Below are 18,939 nucleotides of genomic sequence, written 5' to 3'. Positions count from 1 at the left end.
ATTGCACAATTGACCACTTTCATAGTGAACTGGTTTTTCTTTTATAGATCCAGTCTTCTGACAAATATACAGTTCTCAGACTCTGAATCCAGTTTTCAGCCAAATTGGAAAATGAATGTTAAAAGATTGATGTCATGGAACGGTTTTAGATCAGGATATGATGCGAATTAATAAAAAAAAAATTACAGATTTCCACCCCCCTTTTTTCAAATAGTAAAATCTTTTTGTTTATACATTTAAACTTTACAGTCTTAATATTTTTTTTCACAGTATTTATTAACTAAGCATTAAGATTTTCTGACTACTAAATGTATGCCACTGTCTCAGCAGTTTAAATTTTGTAGGTGCAAACCACAGAGTGTAGCGTGTGAGTTCTGTGGTATGTCTGTGTACGTCACACGAAGGTGGTAATTAGTCTTGTGTATTTTAATACAGTGAAATAAATCCATACCTACATTATTATCACTGTGGGTTTTTATGATAGTAAGACTCCTGGAAATCATGCCACTGCTTGTTTTCACCCAATTCAGGTGTTGAATATTGAAAATAAACAATACATCCAGAAGGCAGCAATGTATTTCTACTTATTAAACAAATCTATTTTTAGAGCTGAACAACTGTGAATAAAATTATTTTAAAAGCACATGTACATTAGCACAGAGATTATACATAGCTCAATTAAAGTTCTTTAATGAAATCTTGAAGGCAGTTTTTTTCCACGTTAATGATGAAGTGCAGAACTTAAGCCACATTTCCACTGATCAATGTTTGTTGCTGCTCTGAGTTTCATGCCCCAAACTGTTATTATTGAGCCCTATTGTCATTAAGCTCCTAAAAAAAGTAATACATTTCCACCTCCCAGGTGACCATTTTGCTGAAACTGCCACTGATACAGCTTGGCACTACTGAATCAAGACTTGTGTTTTTGTTTTTTGCCCTCTCAAACTGAAAACACAAGTAGTAGCGCAGAATGTTAACGACTACATCTACAGCATATGCGTTGCTTGCTAAATGCATCCATTTAACAGTTTTTAAAAGGCAGTGAAGCATAATAAAGCAGCTGGTCAAGATGGAGGAACAGGATTCTCATCTGGGCTCCTTGGATCAGTCTGGGTCTTGTTAAATGTATGTTTTTTTAAGTGATTGCAAGATGATTTAAATGTGTAGAAGCAAAAAGCTCTCTGCTTAACAGTCTTGGTTATATACTTTTATATATATATATATATATATATATATATATATATATTTTTTTTTTTTTTTTTTTTTTAATAATCCAGAAGATACAAATCTGAGTTAAATAATGTAGGATTGTCAATGTTCAGTTGCATAGTGACACTTGTGGAAAGGAATCAGGCAGTGCTGGAAGACTTGCAGATTGCAAACAAAGATTTAGATGTATTATTTATTAGTCTTTTAAAAAAAGTTTTTACATGTATTTTATTTTTTAAACAAAAATCCCCCTTCCTCCAAAAACAAGTAGCGTATTTATTTATAAAATTGTCTACATATATATTCGATATTAAAATATTACACTAAGAATCAACACAAAGATGTTATCTTTTTTTTTTGTACACGTGTCCAATATGTATTTCTTTTTAAATGTATATTTAAATTTACCAGTCAAATAAAAAAATTGCTACCAGCAAATACAATTAAATATTGATGTGCGTGTGCCATTATTATTTTGAATCAAGCAAAAGATTCAGACATACGATACTGATCACTATAGCACTTAAAAAGACTTACCTCCCCTTTGCAGATTTCTACAATGAAGCAGTGCATACAAGTATGGCTAAACATTCTGCTGCATAATTAAGGAAAAAAGATGCCAACAACAAGCAAGCAGAACAATTTTCTCCATAGCATAACACTAGTCAAAGAGTGTCTGTATAGGTAGGTCTATCACACAATACAGACAGTTTACCATAAATAATCTATAAGGCAGCAGCTCCAAACCTTCCCTTTAAATCATTAAAATACAGTCCTGGTAATTTGTATACCTTAACAATGCATGCAAGTCCCTTTCAAGTAATTTTTTTGTCAGTAAAGGTATGTAGGGAGGTCCATATTTTAATGGTTTAATGTAATTTCATCATCACCTATAATATTAATTAAGGATCTGGTCTGTATAAAGCTAAACTAGCCCGCAACTGTTCTGTGATTCAGCAAGCTGCAGTCCTGGAAGAACAGTTTGGTGTAAATACCAGTTCACATAAGAGGGTGTCAAGAATTCTTCACCTGGGAGCAGGTTAATGCTGCACTGTATTATCTGATAGGAACTGACGGCACCCCCTGTATCAGCTGGCCCTGTACACTTTTTAAATTAATAGCTTGATGATACTGTCCCAACTACTTTTTAAAAATTGCCACATAATATATATATCTATATAATATTTATACATATATATATATATACATATATATATACTATATTAATATATATCTACATATATATATATATATAATATATATATACCTGATAGATATATATAGTATATATAATATATATATATATATAATATATATATATATATATATATATATATATATATGATATATATATATATATACATATTATATATATATATATATATATATATATATATATATATATATATATATATATATATATATATATATATATATATATATATATATATATATATATACTATATATATATATATATATACATATATATATATATATATATATATATATATATATATATATATATATATATATATATATATATATATATATATATATATATATATATATATATATATATATATATATATATTATATATAATATAATATATATTATATATATAATATATCTATAAATATCGCGCTCAAATGACATTCAGTATGGAAAAACGTAAAAATTTTTTTAAAAAAAAGCAAAACAGTCTTAATATAAGGAGACAATTGAGGAAACTACTTATGAACTGTGTTACAAAAGAACAAAAAAGTAATAAAAAAACTGAACCAGACTTGTGGAGCCCAGAGTCTGTGAAGTACCGTAGAAATTCACACAACAGCTGCGTAAACCATAGACATGATTAATAATTCAAAAATATGTACACAATTGTAAAACATGTTAAAAAAAAAATGTGCACCGTGTAGCAGAGGTACTGCTTTTTTTTTTTTTTCTTTTTCTTTTGCAATATAAAATATATAATTATACAAACAGCAGTTGAAGTCATGTTCTGGTTTGGTGCTGCTTTAGAATTGCTTCAGGATTTGGATCCCTTTCTCTCAGTAGCTCTCGGGTAGTTCCGGATGTTTTTGATCTCCAGCTCCAGCTGTTTCACTCGGACGTCTCTCTGACCTAACAGTTCTTTCAACTGTCGGATTTCTTCCTGTTGTCGGTAAAACATCTGCAGCAGCTGAAATTTTAAAAGCACAGTATCAGCAACCATTTCTGTTCCATGTTTCACCTGCTTTCAGATTATGTCTGGTTCCAAGCTCTTCTTGAAATGTACAGGTCATCTCACACTATTATTACAATATGATACTATATTCAGGCTATTAAGTGTTTTGGTCTTTGCACTTTTAAAAATCCTGGATTTGAAAATGTCATTTGCTGACTTTAGCCAGTACTTGTTGATTGAAGGCACACACATTCTTACTTGGATTTCGACCATCACCAGCGTCTCACCTCATTTTCAGTTTTGGGTGGCGCACATTCCGACAGGTCACAGCCATTGGAGAAGGAAGATCGGGTCTTGTCCCGGCTCTTGCTCTGGATCTTGTCCTCCAGCCTCTTCTGCTCTTTTGTCTCCTTCTGCTCCAGCCTCTCCTGGATCGCTGCCACCTCCAACTGCTCGAAGCAGTTCTGAAACCTTTTCGGTTCTAGAATGCTCAGCGGCTCCCTGGCAGTTACTAGCGGAATGGACTGGGAGTTTTTGCTGCCAGGTTTCAGGGACATCAATATAGGACCTATGCATATATATACAAAAGAAATGTAAAGAAACAGAGAGAATGTATTAACAGCCACTAATTCAAACAGGCCCCTTAATATCAAACTTAAATGACTACTCATTTTTCCCCAGGGGAAATATCATGCACTACGGCAGTCCATTTTCCCCAACTTTGCTTTCCAAGCCGTATTTTGTGAAAGTTGCCAGATAAAGACGGTTTAAATCGTTTTCACTATATGCATGTGTCAAGAATTATGTAAACTCTTGAAACAGTAAAGAGTCAATCTGACAAATAAATAAACTGGTATTTGTTTGGGTTAAACAAGAGGAACAGACAAATGCAATTCAAAAAAGTTGCTTAAAAAGACAAAGGCCCCGACTTGAATTGCAATGGTTGCTTCTCGCTAGTTTATTCAGTAGTTGACATAATAACAACAATAGTAGCATTTGTCAATAATGTCCGATACATGCGAAAAGAAATTATTTTACTGTAAAGCTTTAAAAAGGCCAGGACGCAGAGATCAAATGGGGCTAGCGAGCTTTACCCAGACACTGACCTTTATGGACCCCTTTGAACCACTCCTCTGCTGTCATTGCTGGCTCAGATCCAGCAGTCATTGGGTAGATATCCTCCTGGTACGACTCAGACTGCAAAACCAACAAACAGCACATGCCGTTAATGCAGCTCCACACCAATAGTTTTTATGTGCCTGTGGGACATTAGTAATAATTATAATACTTTTAGGTTTACTGCTCTCTCTATTGTTGTTTCATTTTTTGACTGTGAAGTAGCTAACAAATGCCACCGGATATGTCTATTCTACAACTTTCTGTAACATCTACCAGGTCTTAAATAGTAAAGCACTTGACAAGGTTAACCATTAGTGCCTGCTGTCCAAAACTGTGTCTGTTTCCATCAATAACCCCCGTACCACTCAACACAATTGATTCACTTTGAACACAAAGGTATCAGACGAACTACCCTTGGCTCTCACTGGAGAACATCATGCACCACAGCTCCACCTAGTGGACACGTCACAATGAGTTTGCAAGGAAGTGCACATTTTTTAGTTACCTGGCAAAATAAAGAAGCTATCATCATTTTCTCTGCCAGTAAGATGGGGAGTCTGTACTTATACAACCTACATGGGTCGGAAAACATATTTGCTAACTTTTGTATTTATTTGTATGTGCACAAGCTTTGCAACATGTATTGACGCACAACTGCAGCTTGCTCGATTGCCCAAAAACTAAGTATTAAGAGATCTATTGTTGGATAGAAACACATTAAAAGTAGGTGGTTATTTGTCTAAGTCTATTTTTTAAATATTATTACAGAAGGCCATGCAAACAACATGGTTTAAATGGTTAAAATTACAAGTCTGATTTAGTCTTGAATCTTGTAGAACCGGAAGGGTTTCTTACCCGTCGCGGTACGATCATGGAGAGGGGCTCAATAACGCTTCTTGTTGTCACTAGTTTGTAAAACCTGAAGACCTCACAGGAGGAGACATCCAGGCCTCTCTTTGGCATGATTCCTGCAAGCATGACAAATGAGGTGAGGGCTCTGAACTGAGAAGGCTATTTTGCTGATCTAAAACCAGTGGTCCTCACTTGAGGCTCTTCCAGTCCAGAAACTTGTTCCAACCACATTTATAAATCATTCAAATTTAACAGTGATTGAGGTTATGCATTGTATGACACTTGGCTATAACTCTCTTAGCTACTAATTTGACAAAGTCAGTATGGTACCTTTGAAAAACCTTGTCAATTTTGGAAAGTGGACACTCCCAGGTACAGTATATGAAATGGCCAGAAACAGTAGAGCTGTATGAACCAATTATGTGTACTGAGCTCTCCACAGAAATCAGGTGAGGGTCATTTGTGCTAATATGCCATTACACCTGAAACAAGTGAAGAAACAGCTGCTTGGATCTGTGTTGATTGCTGCTTCTCTTAGGCTCTGGAGAACAGCAATCCATGCAAATCCAAGCAGCTGCTTCTTCACTTCTAATAGTCTGAATAATCTGTTTGTGCAGCACTAGGGTACCGTGAAAATTGTCATTGTCCATTACGACTAAATTAGCCCTTTAAATTCCATCTTGTGCAGTGTAAGCGCACCCACTTGAACAAAAACAAAAATTGCAATATCTATGGAACAGTCACATATTTTGATGCTGCTTTCACTCAGACAAGCCACTTTAACATCTATCAGCTGTAAACAGGGAAGAAAGTATCTTGAGAAAAATTTACCTTATATATTCCCAAAAATATGTTTTAAAAAAAAAGGTTTACATATTTATTTCTATAGATTTTTACCACCATATGGACAAGATGTAATTTGATTTTCATGAGACCACTTAATAAGTGAAATAATTAGGACCTGTTTTGAATAATGCCTTGGACTGGAACAGCCACAAGTGAGTATGTTCTAAATGCAGTTGTTCTAGACTCATACGGCTGTATACAGACCCTTCCCAATGCTTCTACTATTGCATTTAGTTAATAATGGGGTCTATAAAATTCACCCCCCTACGTTTCATACAGCAAGGCTGGATCGCATCAAACTGATACAGTATGTACTAGGAGCCTAACAGTTAGGACCATATTTAAAAACATGAATGAATGAATATTACCCAGAGAGAATTATCTGAATGTATGCACCTTTCACCTTCTCATACGTAAATTCAGTAACTCAGTAACTCAGTAAATATGTAATTCAGCTGGGATATTACAATGTAATGGCAAAGTTAGGATCATTGGGGAATTCTCTGACTAACCAATATCTCACTTCATAGGTTTTTTTTTTTTAAGATTTGTTCGTATTTTTCAATCTAAGTGACCCAGCTGTGGCTCAGATCAATTTTAAATATATTTAAAAACACAGAATTAGCAGAACAGAATAAGGTAAAGTAAGTCAGCAAGCTACAAAGATGTGAAGTGCTAGAAATGCATAAAACCTACCAATTCCTTTCTGAGGTAAGTATGAGCGGTACTCTGCTAGGAACTGTAGATAAGGCTTCTCGGAGCTGATTTCATAGTACCTAATGTTGCCATCTCCCTGTGGGTAAACACAATTAATTCAATTATTTTGGCCGAACAATTTGAACACTTGAGACTCATAGTACTGGCTGCTCATGCTGGTCCTACAAAATGTCAAACACTTTGAAGTGGTGGCTGTGTGGCACAGTGTGTACTGCAAATGACCTTTCACCTGTGCAAACCCCAATAACCTGCATAACAAAACACTCATAAAACTTAAAAATGCTCAGTTAGAATGCTAGGATAAGGACTCTCAAGTGGCGTATCCAGTAAAGGCGTTCTGCATGAGTGCAGGATGCGCCCTATAGCCTGGGCGTCGCCGGTTCGAGTCTGGCCTATTCCACAGCCTACCGTGGATGGGAGTTCCCAGGAGGCGCCGCTCAATTGGCTGAGCATCACCAGAGGGGGGAGGGGTCTAGGGCGGCCAGGGTGTCCTCTGCACCTGCTGGCTTGCCTGTTAGCTGCCCGGGAGCTGCGCTGTCCTCCTACGCTGTAGCTCCTGGGCGGCTGCATGGTGAATCTGCAGTGTGTAAAGAAGCAGATGGCTGACGGCACACGCTTCGGAAGACAGCGTGTGTTCGTCTTCGACCGCTCCCGAGTCAGCATAGGTGTGGTAGCAGTGAGCCGAGCATAAATAAATAATAATTGGCCATTTCAAATTGGGAGAAAATAAAAAAATTATTGGCAACGACTAAATAAAAAAAAAAAAAAGAATGCTAAAGATAAAAACACTTCAGAGTTTTACATCACTAAACCCAAACACAATTCTCCACAATTAAACCTGCATTGGCAGTCTCAGAACAAGAGCAGCCAAGGTTTGAGGGGCAGGGAGACTGAACCTTCTTCACCACCTAGGAGAGCAAACCCTGTAGAGCCGGCTAGTGGGGAAAGCTCACATTGACACTGCTTGCTGGACTAGCTCCTTGAGTTTTAGAGGCTGAAAAAAACAGACCGTACCTTTCCAGCCACGTACAGCATGTGGGTATCAGGGTCGTAGAACGGGAAAGGGACCCCCGAAGAGCCGTCCAGATCCTCCTCCAGCAAAGGCACGGACAGGTCATCCTGTAGCAGAGACACGGCACATGAAACTGATAGAGGGAGCCCTCTCCGCAGAACACACATTTTTAGCATCACCTAGACCTAAAAAAATAACAAAACTATTTGAACACAATTTAGAACTGTTATTTTACATCCTGTAATCAAAGAAACTACAAAGTGATATTACAAAAGTCTACCGGAAGTCGTAGTAGCAGTATAGTATTTCATGTTAGATTTCAAAATTTTTCAATTTGTCAGTTTTTTTTTTGTGAAGTATATGGAAAACTACAAAGCGTTATGTAATTCAATATGCTAACAAAACATTAGGTTCAGTAGATTTCATTTGACTTTATGAAACAAAATTAGTTAATTCTAAAGGGTGATGCAAAACTTTTGTCCTTAGCTGTACAATAAGTTAAATACATCTCTCTGCAAGCCATGCTTTTAGACTGTCTTGCATTTCTTAAGTCATTGATCTCTGTCCTCACCCCTCAATTGATTATTTCCTGTCAATAACTAATCAGCTACTCCCCCCATTGACTGATGCTTTCAGCCAGAAACATGCTTTGACCCAGAAGACACCACTGGGGTGAAATGACCAAAGCAATAAAGCACTTAACAGACTTCCTGGAAGGCAAGGCAAACAAACTGAGAACTTAGAAAAATGTTTTGTTTAAAAACTGCACATACGAGACCTTTGTAGCAAATGGAAGTACAAAATTGGGAAGATTTATGGAATTTTTTTGTTAGGTAAAATTATTTTTATGTTTCGACATGCTGCTGCAAAGATTCAGGCACCCTGTTGCATTTCCTTTTCAAACTGTTGTTGTACATTGATAATAGAATGCGTTTCTAACATTTTAGGGCAGTGTCTATGGGTTAGTGTGATCTACGAGATGAAATATATTGAAAAAAAGGAGTACTTATTACCATGTATTCTTTATTTAATACACCTCAGAAAGTAAAATGCAGTTTTCAAGGTGCAGTGTTCATGGTCTCCAATGTAGATAGATGCAGTGCTTTGAACTCACCTGATCCCACAGTGCAATTTGTCTGTTGTTCCACCTTGACGTTCCAGTAGATACAAGCTTTTTCAGGTTGCCCAGAAACACAACCTTGTTTGCTTTATGGGACTTGCAGTTGGCTTCCTGTAAAAAGGAATACATTCATGAATAAATAACTAAATATATAAATAAAACACAGAAACATATACTGTACATACCAAGTCTGATCCAATCGAATCAATATGCAATCAATTATTCCATATCACTGAATACAATCAAATTATATTTCTCTTTCAACAAATTGTCAACCCAACACAAGTTGTTATTGTGATTTTGTGTGGCTAAGTAGCAGAGAACAAATTCAACTAATCCTACTAAAAGGAATCACAAAAAACGACTGTGTAATTGGCAATTTTGAGAAAAAAAAGTACAAAGACAAGGTCATTTTAATAGTAGGACCCACTTCAAAATATGTATTTTGTACACATAGAGGGAGTAGTGTACCTGTAAAACAACACCTGTGAGCGAGTCAATGACTTTTAGTTTCTTGTCCTTGCAGGATGTTGCTAGGAGACTACCGTCCGTGTTAAATGACATGGAGAGGACCACATCACTGTGCACGCTAATCGTTTTAACAGGATTCTTGATGATCTGGTCTGGAGTATCTAGGTTCCACACCATGATCTGCAAAACACCAATAGGATTGAACATACAGACTTCTCAATTGAAATGTTTGGGTGAAGGTGGGGATATGGTAAAAACACAGCAGCAGCAACAGCAAAAATAGCCATATCATAACGGGAATTATACACCTCAGCAGTCTCAGCCTTGTTCAAATAGAGAATTATCCTACAGTAGATGCACTCTAACGTGAACAGGACTGAAGTGAATACACTTTTTAAACATCCTCACACAGAAAAACATGAAACTTGGTTCATCATAATTAGTATCTTCTACAGCAGTCATAATGTGTGCTACCAGGGTGTCTTAACCACTCAACAAAAGTTTCAGTTTGCTTATAATTAGGACTTCTGTTTTTCGGTGCTTATTGTAGCTATTTTCGAGTTTTATGTAAACTGTTTTTTTTCAGGGCTTTCGTTTTTGATATACTGTATGAAATTAGTGTTTTCAATTACTCTCCAAAATGCTTGAGCGTTTGTTTCTGTCAAAATATGTATAGTAGTAACTCGACAGTACTTGCACTCTTAAGTTGTACTTTCTTTCCTTTGCTGTCTTCCACAACGAAATCCCTGTGCTCACAGGCACAGTCTTCTGGGGATTTTGTGTGTAGGCATTTTTGTACATTTCGCCATAATTCTGTTTTAAATCCTCTGTATCTTAACTATAATACAGCTTTAAATCCTACTAACAAGCCTCCATCCTGATTGTAATGTCTTTTTAAATCTTCCAAGTGGAGTCTCCAATAGGAATGTAGGAATGTGCTGTCACTCAGTATTTGGGGCTGGTTTAAGTATTCAGAACGAATCAATGATAGATGCAAGTCAGGAAGGCGGGACATTGCCCAGCAGCACTGAAAAATATGTTTATTATTATTTTTGTAGTAGATTTTTATTTTTTAAATGGGAAAGGGTAAAGTCAACGTGAATTGAGTAACCATTTCCACTGTTTTTCCTGCGTTTATTGGCTCTCCACCAATTTCATTTTTTTTGTATTGGGGGTGTTTTAGCTGGTTTTATTGGTTAAAACCGAAAATCAGAAGCCCTACTTATAATAGTATAACAACTATGGAAACACTGTGCTGTATATCCCATGATCCTGCCCACAGGGGTTAGCATTGCTCACACAGTAAACATTTACAAACACCCTACCTTGTAGTCATATCCGGCACTGAAGAGGACATTGCCAGCAGTTGGGTGCCACTCAATGAGCCCCACTCTCCGGGAATGCCCCTGAAGCTCCTTCTTGGCCGTCGTGATGTTCTTCATCATCCCATGTTTAGGAATATCCCAGATTTTCACCTGTTAACAGGGAAACTGGATTAGTCAACCAAAAAAAGCACAACACAGTCCATAACACCATTCAAGGCACTTAGGAGTTGATCCAATTAAAAGTAGTGTCATTCTGGCTACCCCAGTTATCCCATGATTTCAAATTCAAATCACAATCACTGACCATTTATTTAGGGCAATGTGATTGTCTGGCACTAAGGGTCTTCTCTTGTCTCAGACATTGATAATTAAATATGTCACCTTAAAAATAAGGCCTAACATTATTGTCATTGTTACAGTCAATGTAAACCCTCCTTTTTATTTCTGGCCTGGGTCAATGAGTAAACAGCATGTATCTCTGCATACAAATATTTGGGCTGTAAATTTAGTTTTAATGGATTAAAATGATAAATGAGCATTTATAATGAAGGTTTAAAAAAGTTTAAACATCGTAACCTTGAAAGACCTAACAAACACCAAAACACTACAAAACAGGGGCTTTACAGTTGAATCTTCCGAGCCCGAAGCTATGGAGTAGTCATCAAAGGGGTTCCACTTAATGTCCAGCACGTTTCCTCTGTGGCCGCAGACCCGTGGGTGATGAGGGTCGATCTTTCCAGTCTGAAAACACAGAAGAGAAATTTCTCAGAAAATGTATTACTTGCTGGTAAATACACGTGATTACCAAAATGTTGAAAATGCTTCAGAATATATGCAATGCTACATTTTTGTATTTTAGAATATGTAATCAATGTATTCATCCAACTGGAATCATAACATTTTAAAATACTAGAATAAAAGAGGTATTTTCACTAATCTATCTTTACAATTAGAAGGACCTATTTTGAAGCTAGTGCAAGAGTACGTTTTCAGAGAGGGATAAAACTGAAGATAAAATTTAAAAAAAGTCCAAAACAATAAGGGATAAGTGGGAATAGTGCAATTCTAACTGGAAGCAACACAATAAAGAATTCAAGTTTGTTAAAAAGACTTCCAATAGTTAATAACCAGATGAGACTGTTAAAACCAAGTAATCAAGTACACTGATCTGAAACTGGGATTACTCTAGCTGATTAACCAATTCCAGACTATAATAATTACTCTCTCAACTGGTCCAAAAGAACAAATAGGATTACATGGCAAATTAAGTGAATGCTAAAGTAGTGGGAAAACAGATGACAGATTAACAGATATAGATGTTGAGATTTAATACCATCGTAAAACACTAGGGGGCAGCAGAAAGTCATAGCATAATAACTATAGATGTTCCTACAGAAGCACAAGGTACAAAGTTTGAATAAAAAAATTAAATAAAACGTAGTTTAACTAAGTTGGTTATATGGGTGAATTTACTTTGGCCCCAGACATGCGCAGTAAAACAGCAATCGCAAGTACGTTTACAACAAAAATATGTACCCTGGTGTGGCAGAAGGCTATGATAGCAAGTAGTGAGAAAGTTTAAAAAAGCCTCAACTTTAGCGGATTTGGAGAAAAAAAAATATTGCAAGGAACTCGCAAGCCTACAGAAGGTTATCAAGCACAATCAAGACATCTAGGACTACTAATCACACTGAATAAATCAGGAATCTATGTAGGTTTGTATTGATTAGGAGGTGGGCTGTAGAATCAGTGGCCAAGGTTATAGTCACTCACCATCGACATGAGCCTTAAAATTTAAATGTGTGCTCACTGGCTTGTTTGACATCTGTATAATAAGACATGTGAACAAGTGATGAGAGGGATTACAATTAGGACAACATGGAATGCACACAGCATTTTTTTTCAAAAGGAAAAACATGTTTTGTAAAATGTACTAGTTTGTTTTCCTTGTACAAACTTCATATTGGATAACACGACTATTACTGTAGTTCTTGGGAATTATCAGTCTCTCATCATATGTCTTTTCACATCGTGGCTGAAACTGATTTGTAACACAGATGCATTTCATTATATATATTTTAATTACCCAACGCTATCCGGGTATCGATTTATTAATTTGAGAATTTAAAGAAACTGTAGAAAATATGACAATACAGTTGTAAGCGTGGGTCTCAATGTAACAGATGTTAAAACAAGCTTTTGCATGAAGCCTTTTCTTAACTGATAGGATATCAATGTTTTACAGAAAAAAATAACACACAGCGGCAAGTACACCTCAATAATAATAACTGAGGCGACTATTCTTCTCAGAAACTGAAAAAAGAAAACAACATCCTGTTGGTTTATGAAAGTGATAACTCTGTGATCCATTAATAACAACAGTGTGGCAACACAGAACGTTTTATCTATAGGTTACTCTGCAGATATAGTTTTACAAAAATATAAACTAAGTAGTCTTTATTTAAAAATAAATACGCAAATAAATAAAAAAATAAAATAAATGTGCAGCACTATAAGCAAGCATGCTTCCTTGAAAAGAAATTCCACCCAAGCTTTTAACTCAGTCTTGCATGCGATTTGATCAAAAGCAGGGTTTCTGAAATGGGCTGCAATATATCCATAACAATAACTCCTGTACAAAACAGAAATTGGGTGCCATTTAGGCGATTTCATTTGATAAAACTATTATTAAAAGATATTACTGACACAAAACACTGCAGTAGAAACTAAAGATGTTATAACTTTGTTATAAGTTTTTTTTTTTTTTTTTTTTAAATATGCCAAGGTCTCACTTTTTAATATAACGTTTCTAGATTAGTTGGGTGGTCTCACCTAGCCCCCAAGAGTCATTAGTACACAACACAGATGTCAGCCTCTGTTGAGAGAGGACCTGCACTGAATGGCTGTGGAGTGCTTGCAAGAGCAGGCAGTGCCAGTACTCCGGCTGACTACTGTCAGTGCCATTGTGCCTCTCCCCAGCAACACCTAAATATCAAAGAGCAACTTGGTAGAGGTGTGAAATACCACATTAATACTAACTACTCTATTGTTCTTCTAGTTTAGATTATTTTGTATGTCATAATCTGTTTCAGTTTAAAGTGTCCCCTATGGCTTCAATAGAGCTCTCAAACTTGTCTTCTCTCCAAGCTCAGCCGGTATGAATCTTTCCCCTAGCAGATAGAAGAAATACATCAGCATGAAATGTCACATAGAACAAATGTGGCATTTCTTACATACACAGGGGCCGGACTATTGCAGGGAGACAGGGTATTAGTTACACCAGAAATACCTTAGTACCTGCACTAAGTTTCTTTTAAACACATACAAAAAGAGAGAGACAGAAAACATGGGCAGATGGAAAATGCTGTAATACAGAAGCGTCACCAGTATGAGTAATTTGCTTGCTCTTGCTTTTAAACTGAATCAATATTTGCTTAGCAACTATAGGTGATTGCACAAGTATAACCTTTCAGCTTGTAGATACTTGACTTACTGCAACGACGACCATAGCGCACGCTTTGTTATACCTATCACCAACAAACAGAATGCAGATTTAAGCAGTGTTGATTCCTCTTGTCCCGTATATTAATATTTACAGTTGTATTACTAAACTAGATAAATCTGAAATCTACTGGTCCAAAACCATCCCCAATTTTGCTCTAAGGGAGATTATACAAAATTGAGGATAGATAGTACAGACCAATATATTCTGAGGTGTTATACACCATATAGCCGTATGTACATTATGGAGCAAACTGATAGGAAAGCATGCAACAAACTGGAGCTTATGCTTCACTAACGGGGCAGAGGATGGACGTGAACTAGAGACCACACTCCCTCTACATTTGCTTAGCACCTATCGGCACTGACTAAATGTTAACATTTTAGCAAATTGATACGTTGCTTTAATCTGCTGCAACAAAGACCAGAGAGCACACATTGCTATATTAGCATGGTTTAAGACTGGTGTACAGTTGCAAATAACTGTGCTGTATTAATATCTGGATGGGCGTCACAAAACCGTGGTAGAAACCAATTAAATCATCATTATCATCACCATTATTATTAAGATGGTAAGTCGAGAGACACTGTTGTACACACGGTGGCAGTTCTCACCCTAACCACCAGCCTCCCACGAGCCATGCAGCCCTGGAAACACATGCTCCAGTGATCCTGTAGTTATCTGTATCAGTGTGGCTGGGTAAAGGTTATCACCAACACAAAACAGGCTAATCTAGACAAACAAACTGGCACAATATAAAGCAGGCATCTTCACACTGCTATCTACTGCCTTTGTTTGGTCAATATTACCATGACCTTTCATGGCAACATGGTTTACTGTGCAGCTCAAAACAACCTGAGCAAATCAATCTGTTGGCTTATATTAATGTCCCCCTGATTCTTCTTGTCCTGTGTACTTATATCTATAGTTGTACTACTAAATTAGATACATCTAAAAACTAATAGGTAGTGGTGCAAGATGTCCAAAACCATCTCTAATTTTACTTAATAAAAAAATTGATGACAGATTGTACAGACCAAGATATTCTGCCATGTTGGCCATGTGTTAACCATGGCATGGAAGGTATAAGGCATCCTTTTGGAATGTCAGAATATATTTGTCTGTTGTGAGGTTATGCACAAGCTCCCCTTATTCAATAAGGCAGCTCAATCAAACAAGTATTACAAACCTGATCCTATTCTTCAGTAACTGAGAGAAGGATAGGCGCAAACCGGTGACCACACACTCCAGAGTCGCTGGATAAAAAAGCCAGGCTCCTTTTCCAAAGAGCTTGTAATCTCATCTCACTGGTAGGGGTCTGTCCCCAAGCGCATTAGTAGGGATGGGGCGGTATAAGATTTGCAAAGTATGAAGACGAGACTAATGTAAATCACCGTAATTCACCAAAATTAACTAACAAAACATACTTCCTTTCATTGAATGACTTAAACATTTGGTATTTAGTATTTTACTATGCCAAATAACTTGGTACTTTTCTTTTTTAAGAAGCTGCATGTGACGTCAGAAAGACAGCAGCCAAGAGCAGCCGGCACAGCAAGCAACTGAAACGTGTTTTCTGTGTCGTTGACCGTTTCCTTCAAACCCATTATCAAAATACTGTATCAGTTCACAAAACAATCTTCCTTTACAGGCTGCAAGTACCACCGCTTGATTTAGAAGAAGCGTGTTTGCAGTTGAAAAAACGTCTTAACTGTTGTATAACCGAATTACGATAATTGCAGTAATACAGTATTAATACCGTAATGTACCTAAACCGAGGTAAACCGGAAAACCGACCCATCCCTATTACACAGCACTGCACTTCACTTCACTTCCACACTGAGATTTAAACACCTACATCCTGCTGCTGTTCCACTTGAAACACTAGATGGTGCCATACACAAGCAAGTTCACAGAAATAATGTACATTGTACCAGTTTTATGACATAACAAACACATAATGCTAATTGAATACAGCATTTTTCAGATGAAATTGAGGATGGCACATGTAATTGAGACACCTTTCTATAACTTCAAATCAGCACGCTTACCTACCATCTCTTTCCAAACCTCACTAACATGCTGGGCGGCTACATCGTTTACCAGCACAAAACACAGTTTTACTTTCTTTATTTCTACAGCGATACAAACATAAACACAGTACCGCTTGTTCACTGATTACGGCTCTTCTCTCACCAGGCTTTTCACTCTGCAATCCTGTGTACCAGATTTCCCCCGCTTTTGTACAGGGCTCGATTTGTTCCAGGTGTTTCATATTTACAATTAAAAAACCCTGGTCTAGTAGCCTTCTGGAAAACATAGTCTTGTAGCTCCCCAGGACTACATTCTGTCATTTCTTTGTTACAGACAGACAGTGATGTCAACTTGATAAATCCAGATGGACACTACCTGTCAATAGATGAGCCATGAGCTATTGCTCTTTCTATTTTCTTTCTTAATCATCTTGTTTGATCTAGTTCTGTGGTCCTCAAAGTGGTGCCTGCGAAGCCAGGCCATCGTGCCCGTAGCAGCTGTTCTTAAATTATGGGTCATGAACACATTTCTGACGGGTCGTAGCGTGGGAAAATAAATAAAGCTTAAATACGTTTTCTAACAAAAGCGCCACAGCAGTCTGTTGACAGTGCTGCTCACTTATGCCGTGCTTGTACGTACTCTGCATATTTTTTATTTTTATAAAGGGCCTCTACGACACTATTAGCCAATATCTACATTTTCTCTGCAGTAGCCCAATCACAAGTTAGCTGGGTGGGACATAAACTGTGTCTGTTTCAGTTGCAGGGATTGACAGTAAGTTTAACCAATAGCAGAGTCAAATATCTGCCAAGTTTTTATATAGCTGTCCAATTATAAGCAAGCAGAGGCCATTCACGGTATTCTGCATGAAAATTGAAGGCGAGTGAGTAGTCAATGGGACAGTGAAAGATCTAACAGCTGTCCAATCATTCGTGAGCAGAGGCAGGGTTAATATGCCAGGTAAACACTGAATTTTGTTAACACTGAGTGTTATTGAGAAAGATAATAAATTTCAGTATTCTATCCTCTTGTACTTTAGTTTATTTATGGGTATCTGTGTAAACATGCTATTTAAAAATATTTGCATTGAATATTTTATATAAATTATTTAAAGAATAAGCACAGCACACACAATTACTGCTTGAGACTTGGCCTTATCAGAGTGAGCCAAGAATAACTCCCACTAAAACTCTTAACATATACATATACTGCACATGTCGCAGGAAGGCAGTGTTTAAGATAAGAACCTATGCAATAGTCAGCATGCCCGCAAACAGTCAAGTAAGATCAATTTATGCCCGTGCCCAAATTACTTTGAGGACCACTGATCTAGTTCTACGATTACATGTTGTCTGACTTTGTGATTGTGTTGATTAACCTGCAACAGGACTGGAGTCGTTTCACCCATGTAGCAGCGAATACTGTAGACGCAATTTGTGGATTCGCAGTCACAGTTTAGTATAGTTTGCCATCTGCAATGTTAATCTTCCCTGAGTGATGATCACCTTATCAAAACAAAGTACTCTCTCCAAGAAACACATTCATGCCCAGACAACTTTACTGTTCACACTGTTGTAGCTTGTGTGATGCACAGGAGGTAGAGTAAGAGCAGAAATACTGGGTACAGTGGAAGCTGTAATAAAGGTTGTTTATAAAATGCATTTTGTAATGTTATTACACAGTAGGTGTGTGCAAGTAGAGAAATGTTTCTTTCATTAGGATGACCTAAACCTTTAAGGGTGGACTGATCCTAACTGTTTTGGCTTAGCCTACTGTATATATGTTTTAGAAATTCCCAATAAACTACCTGGCACCTCCTCACCAGAAGCTGTACATTATAACCTTGCATCACAGAATTAGATGTTTTTAAGGGAGTAGTTTCCTGAAATGCAAGAATGCACTGCAAACCGCGTCTGTAGTTCTGTACCTGTCAGGTATTATTATCCAAATATAAATCTTGGTCTCAGCCAATCAGGTTCCCAGTAGAGACGCCTTACTGTAGAATATCTTTAAGCGTCACAATCTTGAGGACTGTACATTTTGTAAAAGTTTATACAACGTTTTAGTTCATTACAGCAACAGTATAATTAAACATTTCTTTTTGGGAGCTCTTGTTTTTTTCCCTCAGGAATCTTACACGTTGCTTTAGCAAATGTCATCACACCTAGTATCTGACAGCTAAAGTATATTGCAAATGTTGAAACTGTAAGCATTCCAAAACAGGTATGTAACTCTTTCTGTGGGACACAAGCCAAAGCTGACTGAAGTTCAACAAATCTGCCATATTTCATTGAGCGATAGCCCTCCAGATACAAAACCGTCTCCATCTGAAAAATCAATAGCAGGAGCAGCGGGGCCGGTACACAGACACAAAACATATTTCTCTCTGTACGTCTTTTCACTTGGAACAACAGGGGTTCTTTCAGTTTGACAGCCATTGCTCTTGATTAACACTCTCAAAGTTGACAGTTTTAACCCCGTCTTCCTCGACTGGATGACTTTTTAACCTGCCACACAGGTGTGAACTGCTTTCTTCACTAGTCTTTCAAAGCTGCTTTATTCCCTT

General features: G+C 37.0%; 1 protein-coding gene across 6 annotated transcripts in view; it reads right to left on the bottom strand.

Moving 5' to 3' along the window:
- Positions 1–2,855: 2,855 nt before the first annotated feature.
- LOC121296615 (coronin-2A-like) overlaps positions 2,856–18,939 on the bottom strand; it is a 65,663-nt gene continuing 49,579 nt past the window's right edge. For all 6 annotated transcript variants that reach the window (XM_041222357.1, XM_041222347.1, XM_041222337.1 and 3 more), the window contains 10 exons: positions 11,462–11,578; positions 10,838–10,987; positions 9,513–9,692; positions 9,036–9,152; positions 7,924–8,028; positions 6,889–6,985; positions 5,350–5,462; positions 4,482–4,572; positions 3,663–3,943; positions 2,856–3,390 (listed from right to left, as the gene is read on the bottom strand). In XM_041222357.1, coding sequence (XP_041078291.1) covers positions 3,238–3,390; positions 3,663–3,943; positions 4,482–4,572; positions 5,350–5,462; positions 6,889–6,985; positions 7,924–8,028; positions 9,036–9,152; positions 9,513–9,692; positions 10,838–10,987; positions 11,462–11,578 — 1,404 coding nt within the window. In that variant the 3' untranslated portion in view covers positions 2,856–3,237. The remainder of the gene's footprint in view (positions 3,391–3,662; positions 3,944–4,481; positions 4,573–5,349; positions 5,463–6,888; positions 6,986–7,923; positions 8,029–9,035; positions 9,153–9,512; positions 9,693–10,837; positions 10,988–11,461; positions 11,579–18,939) is intronic.

This window comes from Polyodon spathula, chromosome 2 (assembly GCF_017654505.1).
Source record: "Polyodon spathula isolate WHYD16114869_AA chromosome 2, ASM1765450v1, whole genome shotgun sequence".
In the NCBI taxonomy this organism is placed as follows: Eukaryota; Metazoa; Chordata; class Actinopteri; order Acipenseriformes; family Polyodontidae; genus Polyodon; species Polyodon spathula.
This window is presented reverse-complemented; position numbering and strand designations above follow the sequence as displayed.